At 42.8% G+C, this 12,166-nt stretch overlaps 1 protein-coding gene and 1 pseudogene across 29 annotated transcripts in view; one reads left to right on the plus strand and one right to left on the minus strand.

Moving 5' to 3' along the window:
* PPIP5K1 (diphosphoinositol pentakisphosphate kinase 1) overlaps window positions 1-12,166 on the minus strand; it is a 40,044-nt gene that overhangs the window by 9,258 nt on the left and 18,620 nt on the right. For 11 of the 29 annotated variants that reach the window (XM_014459509.2, XM_006093089.3, XM_023757572.1 and 8 more), the window contains 5 exons: window positions 11,695-11,785; window positions 8,762-8,887; window positions 7,763-7,825; window positions 3,076-3,258; window positions 1,492-1,629 (listed from right to left, as the gene is read on the minus strand). In XM_014459509.2, the coding sequence (XP_014314995.1) occupies window positions 1,492-1,629; window positions 3,076-3,258; window positions 7,763-7,825; window positions 8,762-8,887; window positions 11,695-11,785 (601 nt within the window). Of the gene's footprint in view, window positions 1-701; window positions 904-1,491; window positions 1,630-3,075; window positions 3,259-7,762; window positions 7,826-8,761; window positions 8,888-11,694; window positions 11,786-12,166 lie in introns of those variants that run through there. The other 18 variants (XM_023757574.1, XM_023757577.1, XM_006093094.3 and 15 more) reach the window with 5 other exon arrangements.
* On the plus strand, window positions 5,166-6,155 carry LOC106697870 (annotated as a pseudogene).

Below are 12,166 nucleotides of genomic sequence, written 5' to 3' on the forward strand. Positions count from 1 at the left end.
CTCAACTACTGAGTCACACTGGCGACTGTTTAGTGATTTTTCTAAACTATTTTTATAAAGTCTGTCTTCTTTGTCATGTGCAGTCTGTGAAATCTTTGTTACTTTGGTTTATGTTCAGCTAGGGCTCTGATAAGGATTTCCTTGACTATATCAGGAATAAAAAGAGAGGGGGGAAGGAGGGAAAGGAGTAGAAAGGAGGAAAGGAGAGAGGAGTTCTCACAGTGTTTGCAGATTGGTTCTATGTTGAGGTACTCCTTAGCCAGACTATTTACAACACTGCCTTAGCCTTCACTCTCTGCTTGTGTTGAATCTAGAGTTAGGGTCTTCATGTATGTTATGCTTAGGTGTCCTTCCCCAGGCATGTGCATAGCTTTTTAAATTTACCAGTATATGTGGGTGCTTTTGAATGACTAATTTCCTAAAGAAACTCTCTTCCCAGGCTTTCCGTATGCCTATTGTTTGCCTCAACTATAATTTTTGTCCCAGACATCATGTTCATTTGCTTTACAGTATTTTCAAGTAATATCCTCTGCATAGCCACATTTATATACTGAGTGCGTTCCAAGTTAGGTGCAACAAGGTAAGCACCCTGTGTCAGTCCTTCAGGTAGCCTACACACAAATTAGAACGAATACAAATCTTGGAGAATAAAGTCTATCTGCTCCCTCTGGAACCAGAGACTAGGGTCCCACCTTGAGAGCATGGGTTGCCATGTTCACGACTGCTACCAACGTGGGGACAGGAGTGGGAGGAGGTCAAGTAAAAATACTGGAAAGCTTCCTGCCATTTTTAGGTTACCTCCTTCTTGATTCAGAATTTTCCTGGTGGTTGCAAACCTTTGACTATTTTCCAGAGTTCTGATAAAGTTGACTGTATCAGTTTTTGCTTGATTTTTTGGTGTTTCTGTAAAAGGAGAAGCCCTTGGAGCTACCTATTGCATGGTTTAAGTTTTACATTTAGATCTCTGACCTATATGGAGTTTATACTATATATAGCATGAAGTATGGATTCAATTTTAATTTTTGCCAAATGAATATTCAATTGTTCCAACTCCATTTATTAAAAAGTATATCTTTCCCCCAATATTTTGAAATGCTAACTTCATCTATTTCTAAATTTACTACTTTGTTTGATTGCTCTCTATTCATATACCAATATTATACTTTTTAAATAAAAGTTTTATATAATGTTTTAAAATCAAGGTTTTCTTGGCTATTCTTGCTTGTTTATTTTTCAATGAGAACTTCAGAATTGATTTGTCTGACTTTAGAAAACCAGCAGTATTTTATTGGATCACACTAAATTTATAAATTAATTTGGGAAGGAATGATTTTTCTATTATTTTGAGTTGGCCTACAATTAAACATCTTTTTTTCAAGTCTATTTTTGTATGTATTCGGAGTGCCTATATTTTTAATTTTTTACTCATGTTCTAGAAAGCATGGGAATGAAGGCAGAGATAGGGATACAAAACAAGAGTATTCTCCATACCTGCAGATGCCTGTGCTTGGGCATCAGTGTGGCGCTGGCAGACTCCACTCAAGAATTCACTTACTTGATGCAGGGAAAGGGCATTATGCAGCGTTTCTAGGGGGTAGATGGTAGGCACCATGGAGCACCCTTCAAATCCTGTTAGAAAAGAGATGGGCAAAGTCAATATTATTCCTGCCAGATATACCCCCACTGGCCAAGGAGAGTCCCTGAGAGCCATCAGAAGAGTTGATGGCTTTTGGAGTGTGGGGAATCCAAGATTCTCATGAGAGGGAACTCTTTAGAGCCCCAATAGAAGTCTATTTCTGTCACCTTCAGATTTCCTAAAAAGTCTACCTGCTAAGGCCTCCAGGTAAAACACCTCTCACCCTACCTATGGAGAGCTTGCAATGTCCCATGGAAAAATACACAGAATCCCAATAGGGTAAACACCCACATTGCTCTTACACTTTCTGGGGGAATAAAACAAAAGTCCATAAGTAATGGGTGAAATTGTAGGTCTAAATGAGGTTAGGGAGGTCATGGAGCTGGAAAGAAATAGCAGGTTTCAGGGGTCATGTATAAGAGAACCAGATTAAGGTGGAGGACATGTAATCTGAGAAGGGGTTCATGCAGATTTAGGATATGGGTAGAAAGGCTAGAATATCTGGAAGCAAGCTGGAGGGCATGCAGTACATATGGAGCTCAGCCCAGGAAAATCACATGCATGAATAGGCTGGGGAATGGAAGTTCTTTCTTGGTCATTTCCATCACATCAAAGCTTCTCCCTTCTGTTCTCACTGGAAGACCCCAGACTTGTTAGGTTTTTTCCATCCCATCAGGAAAATGAGGAAACCCCCTTAGGAGAAATAATAAGTACTGATTCTCTGCTCTGAACCCAATAATTCCAATGTAGGTCCACCACTCTGAGTAGGATACAGGGCAAACCTAAATCCTAATCCCAGGGCCTATTGAAAAAATTTCCCCATTGGAGAACCAAGAAGCACACATCCCAACCACTTTTTCAGTCCCCAGTCTTTCCCGTGCCTCCTCTATGTCTCCCTAAATGAACTAAGAGTAGGCAGGACAGCAATATCTATGCAAGACATAGCCTCCTGTTCACTAATGACTAAAACATCAAAAGAATTATACCTGATTATCTTCTAACCTCTGGCTCTTGTTGGCTTCAAGGATTCGACTGAGATTTCTGTGCCTCAGTTTCCCCCTGTATTCTAGTGGTAGGAGAGCAAGAGAGGTACAGTCTCTAGACCCTCAGAGTGGGTAGAAAAATGTTTGGATTTGAAGATGGTGGTAGTAGAAGGTTATAGAGATAAGAACAGAATCCAGGGCAAGAAACTAACCCTGTACTGAATAGAATTGGGAATGGGTAGCATTAGGAGGCAGTGAGGAAGGAATGAGCAGCCAATGCTATAACTACCAGGCAGTCTGGCCCCAATCCCATCCAAGCAACTAAAATGCAAGTCACATAACCTGAGGTTAAATAAAAGAAGGGATTAAGTGGGCTCTCCTGCCAGAAGTGCAATAAGCCAAGCAGTCAGTCTCAGCCAGGGTAGTGGCAGCAGCCAGCTTGGTGGCAGGGGGTACCGTAGAGGCACTCGGGGTCATCCTGGCCTGAGCGCAGCCAGTTCCGGAAGAGGCGCAGGTGGTAGGAGCACTGGTGCAGGTGATGCGCCAGCGTGGCATCCAAGGAGACTGGCTGGCCCCCTGGGCAGTCAGAGGAAAAACGGCGCAGCAACCGGACCACAGGGTGCTGGTCATCCAGCAGCTCTGCAGGGGGTAGGGGTACCACGGCAGGAAGCACAAAGATAAAGAAAGAGAAGAGGGAGAGACAATGAGGGGGGCACTGACTGGCACAAGCATTACTGGGAAGTGGAGCCACTCAGCTCAAAAGTGAGCTGAGAAAGAAGCAGAGATGGTCAGAGCCACTGGGAATCTCTTGCAGGAAAAGAAGAGGGTTGGCATCACACAGTAAGTCTAAAAGAAGGGGCTAGTGAGACCTCATCATACAATAAGGCCCTCCCCTTTCTCACTGAGCATAATTCAGTCAGTGCCGACAGAAGTCACATCATTCTGAAGAGGGTAAGCTGGCTTTGGAGTTCTGTGGGAGCCTTGTCTAGAGGCCATTATCCCAGATCATTCTTGGACAAACTCTAGATAGGTCCCACTTCTCAGTCTAATATATTTATGAGATTGGGATAGAGATAAAAAGATTCAAAGTCATTCAGAGAAGAATGTCAAGAATGGTATAGAGTTATCAAGATAAAGTTTGAAGCTAAAAAGGCTCCTAAGGGCTCAGGGCAGCTCTCTGGACCAAACTCTAAGATAGACACAGATATAGCTGTTGTTAGACAGCAGGCATAGGAGATTGGCAGGAAAGCCTGTGTAAAACAGAGCATTTAAAAAATGGAATCAATATGTGAAAATGCTATTACTGGCTAATCATCCTTTATTCTTGTTCAAATATATAGACTCAAAAAATGTTTGCATAAATCTCAGGACTTTGGAGATACTGTATCCATTACAGAAGCCAAAAGTTAGATAATTTTATATTTTCTTTCTACTGCTGGTAAGTCTAATTGCATTTTGTTCAGCTGGTCAGTGGAAAAGCTTCAGTCCTGAACCACTTATTATTTTATATGCTTGGCAAACTTTGTGGATATATGTGATTGAGCTGCAAAAGGTTGAAGATAGTGAAAGGCATGTAGAAGAGGGTTGGCACCACACAGTAAGTCTAAAAGAAGGGGCTAGTGAGACCTCATCATACAATAAGCCCCAGGAACAGTAGGGAAAAGATCCTGGGGAAAAGATATGGGGTCTTAAGACCTGATGACAGGATGTTGGTATAGCAAAGGTAGGATCAAAGTAGCTGAGGATGACTGCTCAGAACTCCCAGACCAGAACTTGTTACATGGGGTGATCCCATGAAACTATAAATTCCAGAGACCTTAGTTTGAATGTCAAGAGAGGTTTCAGCTCTATTCAAGCACTAACTGTACCAATGGTCAGACAGTTGTGTGGGTCCCTAGGAAATAAATGGATGTGGCAAATAGAATTGGCACACTCTGACATTCTGGATAAGAGTGAGCCACAGTCTCTTTTCCAATATTAGTTTACTTTGGTGAGTTCAGTGTGCAGTTTAGTAATGGGCCACATATGTATACTTGACGTAGGCAGGATGTGGCCAAAGCTTATCAGGAATAGAGGCAATGATGGCTGAGAGATGTTCTCCCATCAAAGCAAGGAGACAGCATTCCCTTGCCTCTCTTCTAAAGCCAGGCCCAGTTTTTCTAGCTGTTATTTCAAAGCCAGACTTGTTGCCATGATGGGACAGTAGACTGGCACAATGTGGTGACTAATCTCCCACAAGCAATTGCAGGCAGCACATCCACTCTGTAATTGCTCAGTCAGTCAAGCAAGATTTGGCCATGGGGTAGAGCTCTCCTGTTGTCCAGAGGGCCAAATTAAATCTAGAGAATTTTCAGCAAGAGATATAATAGGTCTAAATTTCTCCTATTGCCAAGAGTTAGATCCCAGATTCTGGTTATCAAGCACTGTAGCCCCCAAGCTCAAGTACAAGAAGAACAAAGGCCAGAAGACCCCTGAGAAACTGTGCAGGGTGTTGGAAGAGATCTTGAATTTGTCCTCCTGCACTATACCTGAATTTTCCAGGGCTTTCTTCCTCTCCTCCTTTTGGTAGAATTAATTCTTCTTTTTTTCAACTGATGAGGCTGCTAACCAAGGCTTCAGGAAATTAGAGGTATATAGGTTTGAGGATCTGCTTTATGAATTTGGATCTTTCCTGCTAGAGCCTAAGAATTAGGAGATCTATAATTTAACTCTGATTTCAGGGGCCCAAGTTCCTGGTACTATATTCTGTACCCTAAGAAACATGTCTCCATGTCCAAGTCCCAGGCTGTGGGGTTGGGGTTTGTACATGAGGATCTACTCTGGAGAAGATTGTGGCACATGAGGGCCAGAAGAGTGTAAAGCTAAATGTTAAGGTACAGCTATGCCACTCTTATGGAGAGCTCCTGTCACAGGCACAAATGGGAGCTGAGCTTGGGTAGGGGTATAAATTGAACAAGTATAAGCTAGTCAAGCTGGGGAGATTTCAGCAGTGCCTAGTGGAGTTGTATGGCCTAACAAGGCTAAAATCTAGCAGCTGACACTGGCTGAGGAACAGAGAGGATCAGTTCCTGGAGGATTTTCCAGCCAGAAAGCCAAGCTAATTTTACCTCCCTCAGAAAATCTTAGCGCTTGGACAGAAGAAAACTATACATAACAAAACTAGATTTATCTGGAAGACAAGAGACACTACACAAGAAACTAAAGATATAAAGGATAGATTCCAGATTTAGCTTTCTGGGTAGCACGTGGCTTAGTGTGGTCTTTGTTAGCTTTCCACCATGGCGTACAGTGGCCAGGGCCAAAAGCTGCAGGTGATGGTGCAGCCCATCAACCTCATCTTCAGATACTTGCAAAACAGATCTTGGATTCAGGTATGGCTTTTTGAGCAAGTGTTTATGTGGACAGAGGGCTGCATCATTGGTTTTGATGAGTATATGAACCTCGTATTAGATGATGTAGAAGAGATTCATTCTAAAAAAAAGTCAAGAAAACAACTAGGTCGGATCATGCTAAAAGGAGATATTACTCTGCTCTAAAGTGTTTCCAACTAGAAATGACTAACAAAGTGAGAAACTACTGAGAAGCAATTTGTGTTTTGTAGGTGTCCTTTGTTGGAAGTATAAACATTTATTTTTTAAAAAATATATTTTATTGATTTTTTACAGAGAAGAAGGGAGAGGAATAGAGAGTTAGAAACATCGATGAGAGAGAAACATCGATCAGCTGCCTCCTGCACACCTCCCACTGGGGATGTGCCTGCAACCAAGGTACACGCCCCTGACCGGAATTGAACCTGGGACCTTTCAGTCTGCAGGCCGACGCTCTATTCACTGAGCCAAACCGGTTAGGGCAAACATTTATTAATATTGCTTTCATTACCCTTATTTTATTGCCAGATGACAGTAAATGCTGTAGAATTGTTTTTGTTCAAAAAATTTACATTGCTCAGTTGGTTGGAGCATCATCCCGCACACCAAAAAGTGGCGGGTTCAATTCCTGGTCAAGGCACATACCCAGGTTGTGGGTTTGAACCCGGTCAGGGCACATGTGGGAGGCAAACGATCGATGTTTCTCTCTCACATTGATGTTTCTTTCTTTCTTTCTCTCCCTCTCCCTTCCTCTAAAATAAATTTAAAAAGATATAAAAGATAAAACAGGGAGTGAGCCCTGGGGTTCTCCTGCCATGCCCTACAAAGAGAGCACGGCCCTGCAGTTTTGGGTCTCCCATCTTAGTGTGGGTAGACCCAGTTCTCCAATATTCCTGAAATGTTATTACATCATTCTTTCCTAAGCTCCCCTAGAATCCCAACAGACATCTAAACTCATCACTTCAAGCCTGAGACTGCAGTGCCTTAGGCAGGCTAGGGCTACGTGGAAATCACATGTAAAAACTCGAGGTATAATTCTTTTTCCTTTACCTACTATCTCCTACTCCTTTCTTTTTCTCTTTTTCCCCAGATTAATTTGGGCTCCTGTTTTCTAAGCCCAGGCCCTAGGTTAGTAGTAACATGAAGCAGATGTCAGGAGCACAAGAACCACACCAAGTACACATAACGGTAAGATACAGGAATATGGAGATGGGAGACTATATACTCAAGACCAATGTCCTTATAGGTAGGTTTGGGAGCTGGGAACTGCAGCATTGCTCCCAAGGGAAACAAACTAGTGATCCACTCCAACAAAAGAGCTGGAGAAAAAAATAGGAAGATAAAAATTACATCAGCTGAGTTGTGGGGTTGGGGCTGGAAAGAAGAAATAAGGATAATATAGGAAATACTATTTTCTTCTTAAGATGGGGAACCATTATCATGTTTGTACAAAGCCCAGCAGTCATGTGATGGGAAAGAGAGAGGTTGAATGTTTTGGTGATGATGCTGAAAAAAGTGACACAGTGGTGATGATGGTGACCATGGAAGTAATACCCTGAGTTGCTACAGGGATAGGGCAGCCAGGCTGCAGCCAAGGCTAAGGTTTGTCACACAAGGGATATGTCCCAAGAGGACACTTAGTGAGTGTTTCATTCAGAGACAGCAGGGTGTTGACACAGTGGTAGGAGAGGAACAATCAGTGTCAGAACTCAGAGGTTAAGTGTCTGGAGGTGACATGGTGATGATGAATGACACTGAATCAGAAGCAAACGTACCGTTAGTCGGATGCTTTGCAAACGACACAGAAAATCGTTTTACGGCCGGGACAAACAAGAACTCTGAGGAGAAAAGACATCATGGGGATTATACCCACACCTGTCCCCACCCTCTGCTCTGGAATTTGCCAGCAACATACTCTGTTCTTTACAGTTAGTACATGACCTGCTCCCACCCCGACCCTTAGATTCCTAACTACCACATTTCAATTTTTTTCCTTTGGTATCTCTCCTTAGGAATCCATGTGTCATCTCTACCACGATACAGCCCTACAAACAACTCTAATTTCACCACCACATCCTCTTTTTCATCATTTAGAAATAAAATATTTTTTAAAATATATATATTTTATTGATTTTTTACAGAGAGGAAGGGAGAGGGATAGAGAGTTAGAAACATCGATGAGAGAGAAACATCGATCAGCTGCCTCCTGCACACCCCCCACTGGGGATGTGCGGGCAACCAAGGTACATGCCCTTGACCGGAATCGAACCTGGGACCCTTGAGTCCGCAGGCTGATGTTCTATCCACTGAGCCAAACTGGTTAGGGCTAGAAATAAAATATTTGTAGAAACTTTCATCCCTTCCCCCAGTCTCTTTCCATATTATCTTTCCAGACTTTGCTAAGCAACTTCCCCATCCCTGATTTCCAGGATTTTAATCAAGACTCTACTACATTCTTCCTGATCATCCTCCTTGGTCCTTACCCCTATATACCAGAATCCAGGAAAGAATATAGAGGTGGAGTAAGTTGATGTAGCAGGGCTGTATGTGGGAGTTCATGAAGGGATAAGCATAAATAAGTAATACTTGTATGGTGAGAGAGAGTGCAAATGGAGGTGAATGAGGCCTTGGTTCCTTCTCCCCTCTATAATTGATGAATAAACTTGTTATAAGGCCAGCATCAGTGCCATCTTAAGCATAAATAGTACTTGAACTGTGTCCTTGCTGGAGGACAAATGAAGAAAAGAGTTGCCCCCCCAAACCCACCCACATACCATCTCGATGCTTCAGACTGGCAGGTGGTAGCTTTTTGCCATGGCTGCGGGCGTAGTCCTGAAGATTCGGGGCGCTGGAGGAGCCACCCAGCACTGTGGTGCTGAATAGCCCTGTGCACTGTGAGCCTGCAAGGCCGGGAGTGCATTAGTAGCCACGCAAAGCTGCAATTACCACACAGAAGTACACACAACGTCACATGACAACATCAAGATACACACACACACACAGCCATTCAGAGCTACCATCTTGTGGCTACTACACACAGCCACAAACAGCTTTCACTACTTTCATAGCTATACTGAGCAAGCGAAGTAGGGATTCTCCTGAAGATCTACATGGCTGATACAAGGGATCACTACAATGCAGGGTTAGTGATATTAGGGGACTCAAAGCTACTGAAAGAGGTAGACTATGCTTTCCACATGGCTCTCAGGAATGCTAAAAGAATAGGCAATCACTCTATATATCCTAGATTTGATTCCGTGTTCCTTACTCTGGATATAAGGTTCAAAGAACCCAGATATCTAATCCCTTATAGGTTAAAAGTAAAGAACTTTGATTGAAACTACAGACTAAGTTTTGAGCACTCAGCTCAAATCCCAAGTTCTCATAAGTTCCAATTTCTCCTAAGTTTTTCATCCAACGTTCCCTCCCTTCTATCTCCGTTTAGGCCTTTTTTACCTTTCCCAAGAAAGGAAGTATGAGATTCACTGAATTTTTAATGCTGAAAAATTATCCAGTTTGACCTTCTCATTTTACAGATGAAGACACTGAGATTCAAAAGGGACCTCATTTGCTCAAGATCATACAGTTTGTTAGAAGCTAAGTTGGACTAGAATCCAGATCTCATGACTCCGAGGATCAACTGTGTTCAATTAGGGAAAAAAAAGTTATTTTTTTTATCAAGAAGAAACAGGTTGTTTCTGAAGTGAAGATGGACACAAATTGAAAGGCATGTGAAAAGTCAGGTGATTATATGTATGGTATGCCTACTATGTGCAGAGCACCCTACTAAGGAGGACCTAGTGAGCAGGAAACAACAAAAAAGATGATTTTCCCTGCTCTCAACAGTTTGTCTTTTAAGCCCTATGCTCCAAATCAGATGTCCAAAGAAATCTAAGAGAACCCTATTGCCAATCAGAGAAATAAATAAAACTTGAAAAATCTCTGAAGCAAATAAATCAAGTCAGTCATCATCCCAAATATTTGACCAAGAGTAGGATTGGGACTCATAGTCCCTTCTCCTACCATATATAGCCCATGAGGACGGAGTGGGAAGGAAGAGATAAGACTATCACCCAAGTTTGTGGCATTTGCCCCTCTACTTCCAAATCCATCTTAGACAAGACCCTGGGTTTGGCTTGAGAACTTAACATTCATAGGAAAGATGAATAAAGTAGGGAGGAGGTCAGTTTCTTTTGATCCTACAAAGAAGGGGCCATAGTTTCAGGAGTCCCAGCATTTTGGGGTCACCACAGAAATTAAGAAAGCTCAGATGGCTAGTAATCTCCACCCTTGAATTCAGGACTGCTCTTCTATGCAGCAACTTCTACCTTTCGTTCTCAAACAGGCTCTAGAATGAGGTTTCAGAAAGTAATAAGGGTTGATAAATTGTCTGTTTTTCTTCAGAGATTGTCCCCGACCACCCCAAGCTTTTTTATTTCCTCTACTAAATAATGTTCTGGTGCAGTCCCGCCATCCTGTCCTGCTCAGTTCTTGGATCATCTCAGAAGGTAGTCTCCACCTTACCAACACCATCTGTCAATTACCATGCCGATACCTCTGCCTTGTTCATGACAGCACTCCCACTTAACTGGGCCAGACACACCTATCCTCTTTTCAAGCCTACTTGAAATCTATTCTTTACTGGGACTTCTGGGATGAGAAGGCTGTATCACAGATGTGTACATCTGTCATTTATTTTTCATGACCCAAACCATCTATCTCATTTCAGGAATCTAGAAGGCAACCTACTCCCATAAAATTAGCCTGGAAAGTTACCAAAATCTTTCTCTGCTGGTCCAAATGCTGACCGTTTTGGGGCCAAGAAATTGGCTGCCAAAAAGAAAGGTAACAGAAAAACCAAAGGAGCTAAATGAAGAGAATATAGGACAAGATAGAAAGAGCCAGGGGACCAAGCCCAGACCCCACACAATTATCGCTACCTGCCATTTTTAGTTACTGGTCCACAAGGCACTGTGTTCAAAGATAGCCCCTCCCAAGGACCACTCCCCACTCCCAAAGAATACAATACCCTCTGAGGCTTGGTCCTTCCTGCAGTCTGTGTTCTGAGGAAAGGTTGAATGATGTTCTCCACCCCTCTCCAGGAATCAAAAAAAAAAAAATCAAGAGACATTCCCTCAAAGTCCTGAGAGAAGCCTCTGCCACTATACCAGTCTCAGATTTGTCCCTCAATTTTCAGGAAGGAAGGAAAAAAAATTACAGGATTAGGAGAGATGATGGAGAGGGCATGGAGATAGGAAGGGTCAGAGCAAGGATATAATAAACACAGATCTCAGAGAAAGACATGGCACAAATTCTCCAAATGAGGAATATGATACTTATAGGGTTCATGAGTACCTCTATTTATAGCTCTGTCTCTGATAACTCTGAAGATTCAGAGTCTCCATGGCCCCTTAAGGTCTGGGCTAGACTGGAGGGACAGATAAGGAATGAGAGGAGAAGCCAAAAAATGCCCTTCAGTCAGAGAAAGGGGGATTGGTATAGAAAACCAGAAGACAAACACCTTCCTGGAATTGAAATAGTCATTGGGATCAAAGTTCACACCTAAATACGGCTTCTCCAAATTCATCCTCCCTAGCCCCACCAGACAATTCTACTCACTGGATGACCCCAATTCCCACAATAAAACTCTGGAGGACAGACAGACACCCTTTCCCAACAACAGGTGAGAGAAGCTGGAAAACCATACCTAGGCCACTCTGCTTCATCTCCGTAGGTGGCCGTGAAGACAAAAAGAGCCGGTAGCCACCAGGCCTGGAAGACGAAGTCTCAGAAAGCACCTGCAGAAAAAAGGACTCTATGTTACCATTTGCCACTCAAATCAGCAGATCCTGAATTCCTGCCCCTACAAAGCGAAGCAATGTCAGAAAGTTTGGAAGAACCAAAGGATCTTTTAAGGAGGAGGAAAGAAGAAAAGGAAACAGAGTGTAGTTTGCAGAGCAAAAGGAAACTGTCCAGAGAATCCTTCTATACTAGAAGGCATGTCTATTTCCAAGATGTCTGTGCCCCTTGTCCTCCCATCCCAAATCTGAGAAATCATTATTCAACCATTCTCAGTTCTCAGCAGAGCAGGGTTCCTTAATACTATCTATCTCTCTGCAGGACTCAGCAAGCTAATGACAATAGCTCAGATACAATAAGAAATAAAGTCTGGCCCTCTC

Source organism: Myotis lucifugus, unplaced genomic scaffold, assembly GCF_000147115.1.
Source record: "Myotis lucifugus unplaced genomic scaffold, Myoluc2.0 scaffold_109, whole genome shotgun sequence".
Classification (NCBI taxonomy): domain Eukaryota; kingdom Metazoa; phylum Chordata; class Mammalia; order Chiroptera; family Vespertilionidae; genus Myotis; species Myotis lucifugus.